This window comes from Anabrus simplex, chromosome 6, assembly GCF_040414725.1.
Source record: "Anabrus simplex isolate iqAnaSimp1 chromosome 6, ASM4041472v1, whole genome shotgun sequence".
NCBI lineage: Eukaryota > Metazoa > Arthropoda > Insecta > Orthoptera > Tettigoniidae > Anabrus > Anabrus simplex.
The window spans coordinates 347,744,390-347,764,729 of record NC_090270.1 but is presented as its reverse complement, the minus strand read 5'-3'; the positions used below and the strand labels follow the sequence as shown (position 1 = coordinate 347,764,729).

The following is a 20,340-nucleotide window of genomic DNA, read 5'->3' as shown; positions in this document are numbered from 1 at the left end:
TGGTGGCCCTGAAAAGGGCCGTTTCTTAAGAAGGGTGGTTATTCCCTGTAGCTCCTTACTTGGAGCTGGTGTATTTGGTGACTGCTTTGGTGCCCTCGCTGACGGCGTGCTTGGCCAGCTCTCCGGGCAGCAAGAGACGGACGGCAGTCTGGATCTCCCGACTAGTGATGGTGGAGCGCTTGTTGTAGTGGGCCAGACGGGAAGCTTCAGCGGCGATACGTTCGAAGATGTCGTTGACGAAGCTGTTCATGATGCTCATCGCCTTGCTGGAGATGCCAGTATCAGGGTGTACCTGTTTAAGTACTTTGTAGATGTAGATGGCGTAGCTCTCCTTCCTCTTGCGCTTCTTCTTCTTATCTCCCTTGGAGATGTTCTTCTGGGCCTTGCCGGCTTTCTTGGCGGCCTTTCCGCTAGTCTTAGGAGGCATGGTTGTCTCGTGTAGCTACTGAGAATCCAAACGAATGGCTGGGGGCACTTTTTTTTTTTTTTTTTTTTTTTTTTTGTTGATGGCCAGTGGATGGGAGCCCCGGGGCGAAAAATATGCCCCCCTACTCATCTGTTTCCTGGGAATTGCCGATGAGGCGAAAAGTCACTGTTCTCGCTACACTGGCGGGGGAGAAGCAATCTGTCTGATAGGCTGGGAGGCCTATAGTCAGAAAAGAAACCCCCACTTCGCTTTAGTTAACGTGCTCAAAAGGAAAGTTTATATCGGAGCAGTATTGATATCAGAGTGCTTCTTAAGAAACGGCCCTTGACAGGAGAGTAATTTAGAGTAATTTTAGTGGTAGGACGGTTTCAATTTGGAATAGACCGAAAGGTTGGCCGGTTCGAATTTAAAACAGGTCATAGAGGATCCAAGGGCCACGGTACTTCAGGCGAGTACTAGGCTTCTTGGTCCTCATGACCCGTTTTAACAGTAAAATACCAGGGTCCTCTGATTGGTTCGAGAGGATCCTAGCCCTGGTCATCCTCACTATTTTATTTATCTGAGATCTAAGTGTGGGGATACGAAGCTCGGCCCGTATCCTCTTGTTAGATTTCAGATATGGTGCTCTGGTCATCATTCTAAGTGTCTTGTTCTGGAAAGCTTGTAATTTTGAAAGTGGAGTTTTCGCAATATAGCCCCAGGCCTCACAGCCATACAGCAGGATGGGCCTGATACATGCTAGGTAAATATTTCTCTTGATGGAGGTAGAGATATATTTATTGCCTAGCAGAGGTCTCAGTGCTTTCATCCGTGCCGTGGCACGCTGTCTGGCCTGTTCTATATTGTGGCTCCAGGACAAAGTTCTGTCCATTATTAAGCCGAGATATTTAATTTGGTTCGTCCAAGACACGGGGACGTTATTGATAGTGAGGCGGTCAAGGTTAGGCCGGCGCCGGGTGAAAACAATTGCCTGGGTTTTATCTGCATTTATTTTCACCTTGTTCCGGTGACACCACTCCCAGAAGGAATCGATCCATTGCTGTAATCGTCGGACAGCATAGTCATTTCTCTTCATGCCAGTGTAAATGGCTATGTCATCCGCGTACTGCTGGATCTCTACACCTTCCCGTGTAGGAAGATCGTTCACATATAGGCCGTAGAGAGTGGGGCTCAGCACTCCACCCTGTGGGACTCCTGCTCTGAGTACCCGAGGGGTGGATTGCTCCCCTTCACAGGAAATATAAAATTTCCTGTTAGTCAAATATGACTGAATAATTTTGACAAGGTAGTTAGGGACTTTATATAATTCCAAAAGTTTTACGATTAAATTATCGTGCCAGACAGTGTCAAAAGCTTTCTCTACGTCGAAAAATACTGCTGGCACGCTACGGCGCATATTGAACGACCTTGTGACATACTGTGTCAGGCGCAGCACCGCAAGGGGGGCGCTGCGCCTGGACCTGAACCCAAACTGCTCAGGTCGCAGTATGTTGCGGGTGTTTAGGTATCCATTGAGGCGAGAGAGAAGAAGTCTCTCGAAAATCTTAGAGATATGTGATAACAGGGTTATCGGGCGATAATTTTGTGGGAATAATTTATCCTTCCCTGGCTTCGGGAAGACTATCATTTTACCAGTCTTCCAGACGTCAGGGAAGTATCCCAGTTTAATACAGGCCGAAAAGATGGTTGCTAAGAAAATTACTGCCCTGTATGGCAGTGATTTGATTTCCTTGTTCGAAACCCTGTCATCACCGGGAGACTTCTTCTCATTTAAATTTTTAATAACCCTGCGAATCTCGCGAGGCTGGAAGTCAGGTACGTTGAAGTCAGGTGTCCATTGTCTTTCGAAAGCCAAGGCTTTTCTGCGTATCTCACGGGTCCATCGCTCGTCATCGTCATCGTCATCGTTATCTAAATTGTGAGTTACGCACTGGCTTTCAATAGTGTCCGCGAAAGCCTCAGCTTTATCATAGGGGGAGAACACCAGGCCGTGCCGGCCGTGGATGGCACGCCGGGGTTCCTGGGTTCGAGTCAGACCGCGAGTGACACGCCAAAAGTCACGCTCTGACTCGTGTTCTGAAAGATGTCGGCAGAATTCCTCCCATCTTTCAATCTTACGTTCCAGCAAGCGATTGCGGACTTCACGGGCTAGTTCCAGGTATTCCGCCCGGTCAGCTGGGTCCCGGAATCGTTGCCATCTCTTCCTATATCTGTTTTTAATTTGGATCAAATCCTTAAGGAGATCCGGTGTAGTGTCATCCTCAGGACCAGGGCAGTTCTGAGGACGATTATTATTATTATTATGATTGGATTTAGCTGCTCGAATGATGTATTTCCGGGCATTGCAGACCTTGTTATTAAGGTGCGCAATCGCGCGGTCAACATCATTCTCGCTGGTGATCGAAAAGGTTTTCAGATTTTTATTGACATGCCACGTGAATTTGTGGTAGTCAAGGTTTAGTTTAGAGATAGGAAGAGACGGCTCATCGAGCCTAACCCAGGTAAGATTGAAGATGATTGGTTTGTGGTCGGAATTTAGCTCATCAGGGACTAAAAAATCAATAGCCCTGCAGTAATACTTAGTAACTGCGACATCAAGGACATCAGGTAGGCCACCATTATCCGGATAGAAGGTGGGCTCCGTGGGGGCATATACACTGATGTCAGTATCTGTCATATGTTGCTGGAGTATTCTCCCCCTAGGATTTATAGTCCTGGAGTTCCAGTCGGTGTGCTTGGAATTCAAGTCGCCTCCGATGATAGAGGGCGTATGGCTGGGATTATTAAGCAAAATATCTAGCTCCGCCGTATGAAGCGGAGCGCTGGGAGGGAGATAGGCCGCAAAAATACGATAGTGATAATTACTGTGTCTAATCTCGATACCGAGAGACTCAATAACTCCGAGAGGGAGGGGGTCTATGACGTGATGAGTAAGCTTAGACTTAATCAGCACGGCCACGCCCCCGCCCTCTCTGTCAACTCTGTCTTTGCGGTATACCGCAAAGTTTTTAATTTTGAAGGGCATATGAGGTTTCAGCCATGTTTCCCCTAGTAGGAGGATATCGATGTTATGCTCAGAGATGAACGACTCGAGTTCGTATCTCTGAGCAGAAACACCCTTGCAATTCCATGCACAGATTCTGAGGTCCATAGTCAAAACATGACAGCCTCATTAGGGTTCTGAGAAGTACTGCATAACAGCACTTAACAGGACTCCAATTTTGTCAATCATGGTTTCACATGTCCTCAGTTTAGTCATGGTGTCCTTAATAATAGGCAGTAATTTTGAGAAATTAATCTGCCTCACGAGATTCAAAATGTCACCCATGCCCGAAAAGTCGGATATGGGAGACGCTTCCGCTGGGGGTGCAGGGTTCGATGCAGGGGTGGGGGCGGCCTGGGCGCCTCCGGCAGCAGCAGCATAAGTAAAGTTAGGGTCTACTGCCCGGGAGGGGGGGAGGGTCCTCCTTTTCTCAGCTTTGGAGAGCTCCCTGACTACCTTCTGCTCCATAATATTACGAAACAGTTGGCAGCCCCTCCAGGAGGCGGGGTGGTTGCCCTGGCAGTTGGCACACTTAGCTGCTGCCTCCGGCTGTAGGGGGCAGGCAGCAGCTGAGTGGTTTTCACCACATTTCACACATCTCAATGGCATTTTGCAATAATTAGCGGTGTGCCCCCACCGCTGGCATCGGTAACACTGAGAGGGGCCCTCACGGCCCCTGAAGGCCTCTATTTTAACGGCACACCCGCACAGATGTTTTACGGAGAAGATGGTTTCTGAGAATTTTTCCCTCGGGAGGGTGACACTCATGACACTTAGAGGGATCAGCTTTTTGGACGTTGCATCTCGCCTGGTGTATTGATAAACATCCTGGGGCTGATATCCAAGTGCCATGAGTTCCTCGCGAACCCAGTCCACGCTGACTGTGGCAACTATGTTGCGGATAATTACCTTTAAGAGCCTCTTACTCGCCAGCTGGTGAGTATAGAAACTCTTGTTATTCTCTTCAAAATATTGCTTAATGAGCAGGTAATCGTGTTCATTGTCTGCGTGAAATTTCAGAGCGTCCCTGGTATTGATCACTCTGATATTTCCAGTGCAGCGTGTTCGGAGGTAATTGTAGTGGCGCTGATACTCCGATTTATCAGCGACCACAATTGGGGGAACAGTGACCTTTTTTGGGGGCGCGACATCCATGGCCTCGCCCTGGCTTCCTTGGGATGAGCACTGCTCTGTCTCATTAGTGTTAGAGGCCGAACTCGCGACCTCAGCGCGCCTAGCAGGCTGAGAGGAAGCAGTACTGGTTGAGGGGAGGGGGTCAGCTGGCCTAGGCATGAAATCAGCTAGGGTTAGGTTTCCGTCAGTGGGCAACGAAGCCAGGACACTGTAGCTATTAGACGTGGGAACAGAGGGTTTGGGTAGCAGCTTCTTAGCTAATTGATGTTTAAAATAATGCTTCCGAGCCTTTTTGGCCACTGGGTGTTCGCTGCGAACAACCGCGGCTATATGAGCCGGGATCTCCCCTGTTCTGGAATATTCCATGACCACGTCTTTTAATGGAGGAAAGAGTTTAATGGTGGAGGCAGCCTGAGAAGCCGGCAAGCCCTGATTATCACATGCAGTTCGCTTTAGCGTCGCGGAGAGAGGAGGAAAATCGTCTCCACCACCTCCCGGTGGCGGGGATTTAGCCATCATGCAACCACAAGTACTCTACAACAAGGCACACCAACAAGCAAAAACAGCAAGTGATGTAGCACTTACCAGATTATACCAGAGAAGTAGCCAAAAGGATTGGTTTAAGATCCAATTTAGCGCTTCACCTGTATAATACTTGGTACCTTATAAACACAGAAAATAAGCTCACACCAAAGCAACAAGTGGGAGAGTACAGCACTAAGCGTCCGCTGTCACCAGGAGATTGTTCTCGAATGCTGGCTGGGGGCACCCGGTTTCAGCGTGTATTTGAAAGAAAACGCCTGTGTCGTACTAGCCAATGGGGGCGAACTAGCTGCAGCCTCATTGGCTGGCTCGCTGGCTCGCGTAACCTGCCAGAGTACAAAACTGGTGGTCACTAGTCGGAAAAATACCATTTGGTGCGAAGCAGACTAGCAGAGCATCATGTCAGGACGAGGCAAGGGAGGAAAAGTTAAGGGCAAGTCCAAAAGCCGTTCCAGCCGTGCAGGCCTGCAGTTTCCTGTCGGGCGTATCCACCGTCTCCTCCGCAAGGGAAACTATGCAGAGCGAGTGGGTGCTGGTGCCCCCGTGTACCTGGCTGCGGTCATGGAGTACCTGGCTGCTGAAGTTCTTGAGTTGGCAGGCAATGCAGCCCGTGACAACAAGAAGACGAGGATCATCCCCCGTCACTTGCAGTTGGCCATACGTAACGATGAGGAGTTAAACAAACTCCTGTCTGGTGTGACCATTGCCCAGGGAGGTGTGCTGCCCAATATTCAGGCAGTGCTCCTGCCCAAGAAGACCGAGAAGAAGGCTTAATTGCCTTAGCCTTGGTTTCCCAGGCAAAAATTTAAAAAACGGCCCTTTTCAGGGCCACCAGCTGGTTAAGGAAAGAGTTGCTTGTCAGGCTTTATTGCTCAGTAGTAAAAGACGTATCAAAAGAGAAAGAGCAGTACAGTACATATAAGTCTCTAATAATAATAATAATAATAATAATAATAATAATAATAATAATAGTGAAACCAAGAAGAAGAAGAAGAAGAACAACAACAACAACAACAACAAAGAGAAGAACTGTGTTTAGTGTCCCTTCAGTAGCAACAGATGCTGGAATTTAGTGTTTAGGACAGAAAATAGCCTAGCCAACTTAAAGATATATTACACAGTTTATTTATTGAAGGAAGGAAGGAAGGAAGGAAGGAAGGAAGGAAGGAAGGAAGGAAGGAAGGAAGGAAGGAAGGAAGGAAGGAAGGTTTCATAAGAAGTACTTTTAATATCATACCAGTTTACGGTATAACCTTCAAAACTGGAGTAGGTTATCAGATTATTTATTTAATTATTTAATTATTTATTTATTTATTTATTTATTTAGAAAGAAGCCATGTGATTAGTTTCCAAATGAAAGAAAGAAAGACAGAAAGAAAGAAAGAAAGAGAGAGAGAGAGAGAGAGAGAGAGAGAGGATCAGATACAGATATCTAGTGTCCATTAAAAATAAACTTCAGACTAGACTTCATTACTAACGTTGAGGGCATATTTTCTTCTCTGCAGGGCTCGAGCAGAAGTGTACAGTACAGTACCTCCTAGGAAGAAGTGCTGCACAAGCAATGCTAGAGGAGTACTGGACACGGGACACTAAGCTCTTTTGAGAGGTAAGTGGTGGCCCTGAAAAGGGCCGTTTTTTTTAAACACTGCATGCCCCCTGCCGGGAGCACGCTCGGAAGAGATCTAACCGCCGAAACCGTAAAGGGTACGTCCCTGTCTCTTGAGGGCGTACACTACGTCCATGGCGGTCACGGTCTTCCTCTTGGCGTGCTCGGTGTATGTTACGGCATCCCGGATGACGTTCTCCAGGAAAACCTTGAGCACGCCACGAGTCTCCTCGTAGATTAGGCCCGAGATACGCTTGACCCCACCTCTGCGGGCGAGACGTCTGATGGCAGGCTTGGTGATGCCCTGGATGTTGTCTCGGAGCACCTTCCTGTGACGCTTGGCGCCTCCTTTGCCGAGTCCCTTTCCTCCCTTGCCTCGTCCGGTCATGGTAGATCAGTACAACAGCGAGTTCAGAGCTCGAATGTGCCAGGCCCCGCTTTTGCCTGTGCTTTTGTTGAACGAGCCTGGCCCCGGTGACGTCGGCAACTGGCTAGCGAATGGCAGCGCTGCAGCAGCACAGGGAGGGGGAAGCGAAGGAATAAAACAAGGCGAGCGGGAGCGAGCTCCTGTTATTCTCCCTGCAGCGTGTCGACAGTGAGTACCGTACGTCATGGCCCGGACGAAGCAGACTGCACGTAAATCCACCGGAGGCAAGGCCCCCCGCAAGCAGCTGGCAACCAAGGCTGCCCGTAAGAGCGCGCCTGCCACGGGTGGAGTGAAGAAGCCTCATCGGTACAGGCCCGGTACCGTGGCCCTCCGTGAGATCAGGCGCTACCAGAAGAGCACCGAGCTGCTCATCCGCAAGCTGCCTTTCCAGCGGCTCGTGAGAGAAATAGCTCAGGACTTCAAGACTGACCTGCGCTTCCAGAGCTCGGCCGTCATGGCCTTGCAGGAGGCCAGCGAAGCCTACCTGGTGGGTCTTTTCGAAGACACCAACTTGTGTGCCATCCATGCCAAGCGTGTCACCATCATGCCAAAGGACATCCAGCTCGCCCGCCGCATCCGAGGGGAGCGTGCCTAAGTCCAGAGCTAGCTTAACGCTGAACCTTTCACCAAACGGCCCTTTTCAGGGCCACCAAAATATCCCAGAAAGAGCAGTCGTAGTCTCTGAGCTAGCACGGGCAGTGAATTAAAATATTCTTTAAAAGGAAATAAATAATAATAATATAAATCTTGATGATGATGATGGTGGTGGTGGTGGTTGTTGTTGTTTCCAGGGGATGATGTGAACCTTCCAAGTGCAAGCGCAGTAGACACAAAACTTAATAATAATAATAATAATAATAATAATAATAATAATAATAATAACAACAACGACAAAGTATATACATCTGGATGGCGGTGGGTTTTTTTATTTTATTTTTTATTCCACAGGACGATGCGAAGAGTCCTAGAGTAATCATAGTAAAGAAAATACTGAATAATAAAGGCGATGTTGATAATAATAATAATAATAATAATAATAATAACAAAGTATATAAATCTTGATGGTGGTTGTTGTGCCAAGGGGATTAAGGAAAACTCCAAGTGCAATAACAGTAAAGAAAATACTAAATAATAATAATAATAATAATAATAATAATAATAATAATAATAATAATAATAATAAGAGAGTAGTGGGGCACTTGTGCACACTTGCCTCTTTATGAGACAGAGGTAGGAGAGAGGCCAGGGTTCACATTCAAAGACTTCATAGGCTCTTTTAGAAAGAAGGTGATGGCCCTGATAAGGGCCGTTTTTGCAACCTCCGCTCTCGTGAGAGCAAGAGGTGCACGGGTAGTGTAAGAACCTCGAGGGTTCTCACTTCCTTTTTGCAGGTGCCTTTTTAGGCGAGGCCTTGGGCTTAGCGGCCTTTTTAGGCTTAGGTGCCTTAGGTTTCTTAGTGGGCACCTTGGCGGCCTTCTTAGCCTTGGAAGGAGCCTTCTGCTTTGGTTTGGGAGCAGGAGCTGCCTTCTTCTTCTCAGCAGGCTTTTTGGAAATGGCTTTCTTGGCTGCAGCCTTGGCTCCCCCAGCCTTCTTCGCCTTGGGGATGCGCTTCTCCTTGGGGGCGGCGGACCGCTTGACAGGGGCTGCGCTGGCTTTCTCCGGCTTGGCAGCTGAGGCGAGTTTGAAGGAACCTGAAGCTCCCTTCCCCTTGGTCTGGACCAGCTCTCCGGAAGCCACAGCAGATTTCAGGTACTTCTTGATGAATGGGGCCAGCTTCTCAGAGTCCACCTTGTAGTTGGCAGAGATGTACTTCTTGATAGCTTGGAGAGAAGATCCACCTCGCTCCTTGAGGCTCTTGATGGCACTGCCCACCATCTCGGAGGTTTTCGGATGTGCAGGCTTGGTGCGAGGTTTCTTGGATGCGGAAGCCTTGTTCTTCTTGGGCGACGCCTGGGCCGGAGCCGAGGCGGGTGCGGATGCTGCCGATGCTGTTGCAGTGTCAGCCATGGTCACGGTGCGAATGATGTGTTAAATTTTCCCGAATGGCGGAGTGTATCAGGCTACTCGGACCGCGCAGGAAACAGCAGAGGCTAGCTGTCGGGTGGGCTGCGCGGCGATAAGTTGGGGACGTGCTTCCTAGCTCCTTTCTCGTGCACCCTGCGTCCCGTGGGGGCGGCGGAAGGTTTAGTTCAAGGTAGGAAGGGATAGCCAAAGGATTAATGCTGCTCCTCAAATGAAAGAAGTGCTGCCCGCCTTGTTCAGGGCGTCCTGGCGCAGGTGTGTTCCATGGACAGCATTTCCTCAGCTCCCTCTCCATGCCGACATTTAGGGGCAGCCGCCGTCGTCGCGACGCCCCCGGGAGCGACCACCGCTTACCTGAAGGAAGTCCCATCCTTCCTCTAGCTGCCAAGGCAGAGAACTGTTCGTGGACTCTAGCCACTTTCGAATGAGAGCAAGGGACGTTCGGCCTTCAGGTGGATTTCTGCAGTAGCAAGGAGACCCACCGTAATCTGCCTCTAATAGCATTGCATAAAAGGGCATAAAGAAGGAAACATATAAATTAGGGACTAGTTTCCACGACTTGTCAGATTCCAGGTCTCTTGCTAGCTCTTTAAGTTCATTTTAGTCGCAGTATTTAGGGCCATAGGCACTTGCCTCACGGTCAGGTACCCTCTCTCACTTCCTGCTGTTTTAAGGCCCTTGTAAGGGAAGAGAAGAGAAGCCTAGTTAAAGAGGAATCCTAGAACGTCTAGGTGTATTTCAGGGCGTACCTAAAGGCCCAGACCGGAAGACAGCCGGTTAAGTCTCACAAAAGACTTTGTCTCTGACCTGTAGGAGGGAAGCACAGCCTGGTAGAAACGTCCCGCCTACCCCGGGCAACAAAGCCAGGACCGAATATCTCTAGGCCTATTCACAATCGAAAAGAAGCCCATATATAGTATATCTACACCAGGCGGTATTACTAATTGTTCCAATATTACAGCCGATCGCGTCCTCCCTCAAGTTGGACAGCTTGAGGTAGACAGAAGCTTCCGAGGGAGCTGCCTACAGAGAACAACTTCAGAAAAAATTGGATGAGAACAAGAGATACAATGATAGGACCCATCTTAAGACACCCAGGACTTATTCAGTTGGTTTTAGAACGATGTGTAGGCGGTAAGAACTGTAGGGGTAGACCAAGGTACGGACATGACAAGCACATGTAGGATGCAATAGTTACATAGAAACGAAAAGGTTGGCACAGGATAGGGTGGCGTGGAGGGCTGCATCAAACCAGTCTACGGACTGGTGACTCAAACAACAACAACAACAGTAGGCTAAGGCTATTTAAAAAAAAACAACTACCGCTACTACTATGTCGACGACGACGACTTTTACCTAACTTTCGTAACCGACCTTTGGTCTCAAAGCTGCCATTAAGTGAGAGTATGCCTCCTTAAAATAACCTACTGGCTGCGCCGAGAATCGATCACACTATTAGCAGCATAGAACGAAGACGATCGCGTGAACTGACTTCAAATAATAGTATTAAAGTTTGAGGTTACGTCGAATGTAATTACAAAAAGGCTACGCAATTACTTCTTTGACTTACAAGTACAGCGGCATACCTAACCTCAAAAAAGAATAAGGTCAGTAAAGTGCGAAACCGCGAGAATGCTATGTCCCTTTCGACGTGTAAGGAACTTTTTCTTTCTTTCTTTCTTTCTTTCTTTCTTTCTTTCTTTCTTTCTTTCTTTCTCCTGGTCCGAACGACGCCGGGAATTGCAGGAATACGTGTTGGGTTAACACGTTGGACGTTCAATTCTTACTTGCAGATGGAAATCAGGAAGGAAGGATCTAACACAGGGTAGATGCACGGTTAACACAACTTCTCTCGCCATGTGGATTCGGTGTGATTATACGGCTGGATGCCCTTCCTGACTACAACCTTCCTTCCTTCCTTCCTTCCTTCTACTACTACTACTACTACTACTACTACTACTACTACTACTCCTACTACTACTACTCAAGTTTGTGCTGTAAAAGAATACCCTGGGAAGAAAACAGGAGGATTAGGAGTCCTCTTCCCTCAAATATCAATTGAAGTACCGTAATGAGGGGTACCGAGTCATTTACATTCATGGGAGGATATGCGTAAAGGGACCTGATGGTATTTAGGCCAGCTGCGCTAGGGTTACTCTTCGTATGACTAGACCAGACCAGTACCGGTACGGTACCTCAAGATTTTTATTTTTTCTTAATTAGTTTAGGTTATCCAAGCCTAACCTGCAGTATCTTGCACCCGAAATATCTAGCATCTACCCTGTAATGAGAAGATGCAGGCCTCCTTCCCAGTTTTCAAGACTGGTGATGATAAAAGTGTGCGTAATTTAGCTTGAAGTTAGCAGATCCACGATCAGTTTATGCCCCTTTTCTCGGTTCGCTGCAATCATGTCTTAGAACAGGGTCTCCATTCTAGGCCTATCAATTCCTGCGAACTCGTGAAAGCAATCAGGTAATGAAGATGATGATTGTAGTTAATAACATTAAGAAGAGAAGTTGAGGTGTTTGTCTTCAGCAGAAAAGAGGATATAGGACCCGGGTAGCAGTGAAAGGGCGACCGTGTTAGACGCAGGATACCTAACCTCCCTATTCTTTGAATTCTAACCGGTAGTACTAAGGTAAGGAGGAAAAAGTAGGACGTACAGGTACGCAGTGTTCAGGTGCTGGGCAAATGGACGTATTATTGCCGAAGTACGAAAAATCCCTACCGGCCTAACAGGAACTAGTAGTGGTAGGTAGTGAAAAATGTTATTTACTTTACGCCCCACTAACTACTATTTACCGTTTCCGGAGACGCCGCTGAGGCGAAATTTTGTCCCGCAGGAGTTCTTCTATTTTACGTGCCCGTAAATCTACAGGCATGAGGCCGACGTGTTTGGCCATTCAAATACCAAGGGAGTGAACCGGAATCGAACTCGCCAAGTTGAGCTCAGAATGGCCTATTTAAATCCAGGACGGTAACGGTAATGATATGGGGAGTTGAGGTTAGTTCTATGGAATTCATCACTTGCCGAAAGGTCGGTCAGCCGACGTGCAGGCTACTGAAATCGAGCACTTTCCTCACGTCACCTAACCTAAAACGTCACGACACTTTCAACTAACACTTGTCGTCGAAAACGTTACTTTCTCAGTCTTATTAGGAAACCGTCTCATCTTAGGTAGAAATGCAAAGTCCTGGGAGTCAATGCTACGATTTGTCGGAACACGCGCACAAGGGTCACTCTCCTGCACTAGTACATCATCGTTCGTAAGCAAGCTTATGAGAGACGCCCAGTTACCTGCAGAGAATAGCGCACAACAGACTTGCAACTTATTACCGAACGTCGTCGTTATATCAACGGGTCAGCGATAGTATCTTATCTTACCTGAAAGAACATAAAATGAAATCATTTTTCGCCTCTTTGAAGGGCTGCTACATGCGGCGTGCGGTTGCTAGGACACGGCTTTCATTGTTATCACGACAGTGTCGATGACGTTGTTTGGAAACCATCTTCCTCGCGATTTTCTTGGCGGGCAGGGAGATTCGAACCCACGTTCCGCCCTGGCACTGATTACCCTTCTTACCTGTAATCTTACGCGAAATAGGACGTAGTAGAATGAAGAGTTAAGTATCCATGAGGGGCCTCCTACAGACAGGGCGCACTAAGCTGCACTAACCTAAAAGAAAAATAACAGCACACACACACACACACACACACACACACACACACACACACACACACACACACACACACACACACACTCTCTCTCTCTCTCTCTCTCTCTCTCTCTCTCTCGCATAATAACAATAATAATAATAATAATAATAATAATAATAATAATAATAACAACCATCATCATCATCATCATCATCATCATCATCATCATCATCATCATCAGGTCAGGTCAGGTTAGGCGGGCACCTCGGAGGAAGTTAAGTATCTACAATAAACTTGAATCATGTTGGAAAGTTAAGAACATCTGGTTAGTTTCACATGTAACAAAAATCGATCAATTTCGACATTTGTGCAGCCGTAAGGCTAAAGTTGATGATAAAGGGTTATTTAGAGATCAGAATAGTAGGTAAAAAGGGAATTGAGCCAACGGCACGTGGTGTTCCCAAGCGGTCACCCATCCAAGTACTGACCACGCCCAATGTTGCTTAACTGCGGTGATCGGACGAGAACCGGTGTATTCAACATGGTATGGCCGTTGGCGAGAAAGGAAGTCTTCATAGATGCATGTGTACAGAAGGCAACGGTTATTTATTCTTTGGAGGTGGGCGGGCGCGTTGTCGAGACGAGACTTTGCTCGGAGATCGCGACGGAGGAGCGTACGAGGGCGGTACTGAGCGCGCGCGGCGGGGCGCGGCGGAACCTAACCCGAGTAGTTTTAACCTCACTTCGTCGTAACCTAACCCCAACTCGACCCAGGGCCTACATTCAATCCCAACCAATCTCCTCAAGAAAGAAAAGAAAGAAAGAAAGAAAGAAAGAAAGAAAGAAAGAAAGAAAGAAAGAAAGACCCAGGGCCCCGTGGTAGTAGTAGTAGTAGTAGTTGTTGTTGTTGTTGTTGTTGTTCTTGACGGCGGTGCGATTGTCGTTTCAAGCGGCAAAAGGACTGAATAATCCGTCCGGCTATGATGGTGTTAACGACGACGATTATTATTATTATAATTATTATAATTATTATTATTATTATTATTATTATTATTATTATTATTATTATTATGAGGTTTTCTAATTTCTTTTGACCTTAAAGTAACAATGCTAACCACTTTGATGTGATGTCCCCCTTTTCACTTGCCTTTGGTTTGCTTAAGGGTAAGAGGCTAACACAACTGCTCTTTTTTTTAAAGGTGTGGTGGCCCTGAAAAGGGCCGTTTCTTAAGAAGGGTGGTTATTCCCTGTAGCTCCTTACTTGGAGCTGGTGTATTTGGTGACTGCTTTGGTGCCCTCGCTGACGGCGTGCTTGGCCAGCTCTCCGGGCAGCAAGAGACGGACGGCAGTCTGGATCTCCCGACTAGTGATGGTGGAGCGCTTGTTGTAGTGGGCCAGACGGGAAGCTTCAGCGGCGATACGTTCGAAGATGTCGTTGACGAAGCTGTTCATGATGCTCATCGCCTTGCTGGAGATGCCAGTATCAGGGTGTACCTGTTTAAGTACTTTGTAGATGTAGATGGCGTAGCTCTCCTTCCTCTTGCGCTTCTTCTTCTTATCTCCCTTGGAGATGTTCTTCTGGGCCTTGCCGGCTTTCTTGGCGGCCTTTCCGCTAGTCTTAGGAGGCATGGTTGTCTCGTGTAGCTACTGAGAATCCAAACGAATGGCTGGGGGCACCCTTTTTTTTTTTTTTTTTTTTTTTTTTCCAAGGTAGCGAGTCAATGGGAGCCCCAGGGCGAATATAGTGCCCTATTACTCATCGGTGTCCGTGGAATCCCTGATGAGCCAGGAAAATCGCTTTTTGCCTACACTGGGGGGGGAGAAAATCACTCTGTCCTGTCCGGAGAACGGCAGGTCAGAACTGAAAACCCCCTCATCGCTACGTGACGTCAGGTGTTAACAAGGGAGAAGGGTCCTCTCAAAAAAAACAGAATTTAGAACGTGAGAATAAACGGGGTCGAAACTTAGAATTTGTTGTACAGGAGCCAGGGCCCCCGGTACTTGAAACGAGTGTTGGGTTTCCTGGTCCTGATTACCCTTTTTAGCAGGGCGATGCCCTCGTCGCTCGACTGGGAAAGAAGAATCCGAGACTTCGTCATCTTTACCACCTTCTTGATCTGTTCAAACAGGGTAGGAACTTGAAGCTGACGATGAATACAGAGATTTGACTTGTACCATGGAGAGCGGGACATGCGGCGAAGCACCTTGCTCTGAAGCACCTGGAGACGACCAAGAGGCGTCTTTGGAATATAGCACCAGGCCTCACAACCGTAGAGGATAATGGGCCTGATACACGCTAAGTAAAGGGACCGCTTGACCCTAATACTTAGGTGTTTGTTAAATAGAAGGGGGCTCAAGGCCGCAACCCGGGCGTACGCCCGCTGGAGGGCCTGGTCTATATTCCATCTCCAGGTGAGGCCCCTATCGATGATCAAGCCAAGGTACCGCACCTTGCTCAGCCATGGTAACTCTCGACGACGAATGTGAAGATGACGAAATTTCGGCCGTCTGTACGAAAACAGAATCGCTTGGGTCTTGTCCGGGTTTACTTTTGCCTTGTTCTTGGTACACCAGTATAAAAATTTGTCGATCCAAGCTTGAAGTTTGGCGGTGGCATCGCAATATCGTCGCTGAGCGGTATAAACTGCGATGTCATCCGCAAACTGTTGAACTTCCACACCAGGAACCTTCGGGAGATCGTTCACGTACAGGGCGTAGAGGATAGGTGAAAGGGCTCCACCCTGTGGCACGCCCGCAAGGAGTTGCCGAAGGGTGGATTTGGCACCTTCACAAATAGCAAAAAATTGCCGATGCCTAAGGTAGGATTGAAGAATTTTGACCAAATAAGTGGGAACCTTAAATTGTTCCACGAGTTTGACGATGAGGTTGTCGTGCCAGACGGTGTCGAAAGCTTTTTGGACATCGAAAAATACCGCTGGCACACTACGCCGTATATTGAACGATCCCGTAACATACTGGACTAAGCGTAAAACCGCTAGGGGAGCTGATCGTTTGGACCGGAAGCCAAACTGCTCTGGTCGCAGTATATTACTGGTAGAAAGGTAACCCTTGAGACGATGAAGAATAAGTCTCTCGAAAATTTTGGAAAGGTGAGAAAGAAGGCTGATAGGTCGATAATTCTGTGGGAACAGCCTGTCCTTCCCCGGCTTAGGAATGACCACCATCTTGGCAGTCTTCCAGGCCGAAGGGAAGTAACCCAAAGAAAGACAGGCTGTGAAGATAGTAGCAAGGAAGACTACTGCTCGATAGGGGAGGGATTTAATTTCCTTGACCGTCACACTATCAGCCCCGGGAGACTTATTCTCGTTTAGCCGTTTGATGCACTTGCGGACCTCCGCAGGTGTTACGTCAGTCACTTGGTCACGTGGCGTCCTAGTTAGCCGAAAAGCTGAGGCCTTGCGGGCTACCAGTCGTTCAGTAACGTCATCATCGTCAGGCGTATCGTGGGGTACACACTGACTCTCAATCGAGTCAGCGAAGGCCTCAGCTTTTTCCAAAGGGGAGAAAACGAGACCCCGACGGCCATGAATCGCACGCCGGGGTTCCCGTTGCCGCTTCAGACCGCGAGTTACCCGCCAGAAATCGCGGTCGGAATCGTTGTCAGAGAGAGTGCGACAGAGGTCCTCCCATTGTTCAATCTTGCGTTCCAGCAGGCGTTGGCGGACGACCTTGGCTAGCTCCTTGTATTCAGCCCGGTCAGCGGGATCGCCATAGAGCTGCCATCTCTTCCGGTAACTATTTTTGATCTTGATCAAATCCTTGAGGAGATCGGAAAGACCTTCGTCATCATGTGAACCAGAAGGCAAACGAGAATTTTGAGCAGCATCTTGAACGTGCCGCCGGGCATTGAGAATCTTACGAGTAAGATGCTCAACAGCCCGGTCGACCTCATCCCGGCTGCAAGGGTCAAAGGGGTGCAAATTTTTGTCCACATGAGAGCGGAACTTGGAATAATCCAAGTCGGCACGAAGGTTGGGACGAGACGGCGCATCAAAACGGTCCCAGGCAAGGTTGAACACAATGGGATTATGATCAGAATTTAGCTCGGAAGGGACTAGAAAGTCAATAGTCCGGTTATAAAATTTGGAAACTGTCACATCAATGACGTCCGGTAAACCATTCGCAGGATAAATGGTGGGCTCAACAGGAGCACATACCAGAACGTCTGTATCCCTCATATACTGACTGAGAATTCTACCCTTAGGATTGACCACCCTAGAGTTCCAGTCGGGGTGCTTGGAATTGAGATCACCGACTATCAGGGTGGGAACACGAGCGGAGTTGTCTAAAAGAGCATCGAGATCGGCAAGATGGAGGGGCGCTGAAGGCGGTAAGTAAGCGGCAAAAATACGGTAGTGGTAGTTTCGATGTCGGATTTCGATGCCAAGTGATTCTAGTACGGAATGGGGCAAGGGATCCAGCACGTGATGGGTCAGGGAAGCCTTCACCAACACGGCCACACCCCCCGCCTTCATTCCGACTCTATCTTTCCGGGAAACTACCATGTTTTTTATTTTAAAGGGCATGTGCTCTTTTAGCCATGTTTCACCCAATAGCATGATATCAATGTTATGGTCAGAGATAAAAGCCTCAAGCTCGTACCTCTCACCGATAACACTTTGACAATTCCACGCACCAACTGTCAAGTCCATTGTGTGTGGCGTCAGTCGCGTCTGTCTAGGGGGCTGAGAAATACTGCACAGCAGCATTAATCAGCACCACTATTTTGTCAAGTGTAGTTGTACACGATCGCAATTGCGTCATAGTATCCCTAAGAATAGGAATGAGTCTACTAAAGTTGATCTGCCGACACAGATCAACAATATCAGCTAAACCACCTAGGTCGAGAGGAGGCGTCCCAGCGTCTGGGGGGGTATGTGAGGAGGGGGTAGCGTTGCCACCAAGGACGTTCGCAAAAGTAACCCCCGTGGTGACAGGGCGAGACTGCGGCAGAGCACTCTTCTTCAGGGCTTTCAAGCGCTCTGCATTCTGCTTCTGCTCAATGGCTTGCTTGAAGAGGTTGCAGCCACGCCAAGAAGCGGGATGCTCCCCTCCACAATTTACACACTTGGCTGCGGCCTCCGGGGCAAGCGGACAGGCAGCAGCCAAGTGGTTGTCGCCGCACTTAACGCAGCGCAAGGCCATACGACAATAATTGGCTGTGTGACCCAGCCGCTGGCATTTATAACACTGGGAGGGCCCCTCCCGACCACGGTATGCCTCAATGGTTACCTTCGACCCACAAAGGTAGTGCAAAGAGTAGATAGTTCTGGAGAATTCTGTATTCGGCAGAGTTACGCTCATCACACTGAGGGGAATAATTTTCTTAGTGGCAGAATCCTGCCGAGTAAATTGGTAGATGTCGCGGACGTCATACCCCAGTGCGACGAGCTCCTCTTTAGCCCAGTCGGTGCCGACTGTTGACACAATATTTCGGACGATAACCTTAAGAAGCCGCTTACTCGGCAGTTGGTAAGAGTAAAAAGGGGCTGCAGAAGCTTCGAAATATTGTGTCACCAGCTGGTGATCGGCCTCATTGTCCACATGATATTTCAGGGCATCACGAGTGTTAATGACCCTGACGTCACCAGTGCAGTGTTGTTTTAAGTGGCGAAAATGCCGCTGGTAATCAGATTTATCATAAACCACAATGGGTGGAAGCGATTTCCTTTTGGGGACGGAGGGCGGAGCCCCCGCCTGAGCGGAAGGCTGAGCCTCCACTTCCATTGACTCGTTCCCCCCGCCGGAAGCGGTGCTCTGGGCTGTCCCATCCCCGTCTGACACAGACCGTGCAGGCGCCGAACGGGAGGCACTGGCCGGGGGGCCAGAGGCAGGTACGGTGCTGGGGTTGCCCTGCGTGACCTTGGATGCCTCGGCAGCGGTGCTGTCACCGGCGGAAACAGTCGAAAGAGGAGCATAACTATTGCTCGTAGGTACATATGCTTGTAATTGGCCAGAATTTGGGGAACGGCGCAGTAAGCGAACCTTAATTTTACGGCGTCTATTTACCTTACTCTTGACAGTAGTCCAGGCAGGGTCAGTCTTCTTGGCAGCAAATTTCCTCAGCAGGGCAGCCTGCTGTTCCAGGGTCTCACCGGCAGGCAGAAGATGAATAAGCGACCTGGCAGGCGGCCGGGCGCTGGTGTCAGAGTCCTCCTCAGAGGAGATGTCCTTGGTAGGCAGCGGGTACGTAGAGGTCGAAGGCTGTTGTGACAGTCCAGTCGGCCCCTTGGCTCGGGGAGGGGCCCCGCCGCCGCCAGGCGGGGGCTCCATGGTCCGTAAACAAAGCTAGGTCGGCGTAAGATAAACACTCGGACAACACAAGACGAACACAAAAACAAGAACACAGTACGGCACCACCAGGCACTATCAGAGAGCACTAGTACAAACACAGTGTGCACTGAACAAAGTCCCGATGCTGTCTCGGCTCTGGCTCTCTGGGGGCACCCGGTTTCAGCGTGTATTTGAAAGAAAACGCCTGTGTCGTACTAGCCAATGGGGGCGAACTAGCTGCAGCCTCATTGGCTGGCTCGCTGGCTCGCGTAACCTGCCAGAGTACAAAACTGGTGGTCACTAGTCGGTTTCCCTCACCGAGCACATCCAACTTTTGCAGGAACTTGAAAACGGCTATGTCATCATATTCACGGACAGTGATGACAGTTTCCAGGCCCTTTGGAAGCAGCTTGCTCACCACAAGCTGCTCCCATACACTTGCCAACTTGAAGAACAATCTGTGGATGCGAGCACTCAGTCCGATATTACCATCCCTCCCGACCACCACTCTTCCACACTCACCGACACTGCACCACCTACCGAATCCGGAAGTGAGACCCCATCAGTCTCGCAACCGGCCAAGGTCACATACCCCCCTCCGCCTACCGAGCCCGTGACTGAACCTGGAAGTGAGACCCCATTAGCCTCACAACCGGCCAAGGTTGCGGACTCCCCACCATCTACCGAATCCGGAAGTGAGACCCCATTAGTCTCACAACCGGACAAGGTATCTACCAACAAATACACTCAAACCGGGAGCAGGCGTAACAAACCTGCTTCCCGGTTGAAACCCACACCAACACCTAACACTCACAGTACACCTACACGCCCCCGCCCCTCCTCCCTCATTACACAGTGCTACAATTGCCTGCAACTGGGCCACTCTGCGGCTTCATGCTCAGAGGCTACCAGGTGCAACAGATGTGGTGGCGCTCACCGCCACACTGCCTGCACCTTACCAAAAACCAAGCCGAGGTGCGCTAACTGCGAAGGCAGTCACGCAGCCTCCTACCCTGGCTGCCCATATCTAAAGCAGGCAATTAAGGCGCACTACAAACACGCACGCCACCTACACACACACTCTTCCACAGCTCCTCAGCCCTTCCCCCGCTCCACCAACACCTCAAACCCAACCCCCACCTACACCCCCGCCCCGCCAAGTCTTGATAATCCTACCCTGCTCAA

General features: G+C 49.1%; 2 protein-coding genes and 1 non-coding gene across 3 annotated transcripts; all 3 read right to left on the bottom strand.

Moving 5' to 3' along the window:
• Positions 1-55: 55 nt before the first annotated feature.
• LOC137501243 (histone H2B) lies at positions 56-427 on the bottom strand. Its single transcript, XM_068228149.1, has one exon. The coding sequence runs from the start codon at positions 425-427 to the stop codon at positions 56-58; it is 372 nt and encodes a 123-aa protein (XP_068084250.1).
• A 12,873-nt stretch (positions 428-13,300) lies between these two features.
• Positions 13,301-13,419, bottom strand: LOC137501353 (5S ribosomal RNA). The gene has a single exon (XR_011018505.1). It is a non-coding gene; the product is annotated as a 5S ribosomal RNA (ribosomal RNA).
• A 699-nt stretch (positions 13,420-14,118) lies between these two features.
• LOC137501242 (histone H2B) lies at positions 14,119-14,490 on the bottom strand. The gene has a single exon (XM_068228148.1). It carries the CDS (start codon positions 14,488-14,490, stop codon positions 14,119-14,121), a length of 372 nt encoding a protein of 123 aa, XP_068084249.1.
• Between the last annotated feature and the right edge of the window lie 5,850 nt (positions 14,491-20,340).

Excerpts from the sequence above, each read along its gene's own strand:
- LOC137501243 (XM_068228149.1), bottom strand. The coding sequence starts at position 427 with ATGCCTCCTAAGACTAGCGGAAAGGCCGCCAAGAAAGCCGGCAAGGCC.
- LOC137501242 (XM_068228148.1), bottom strand. The coding sequence starts at position 14,490 with ATGCCTCCTAAGACTAGCGGAAAGGCCGCCAAGAAAGCCGGCAAGGCC.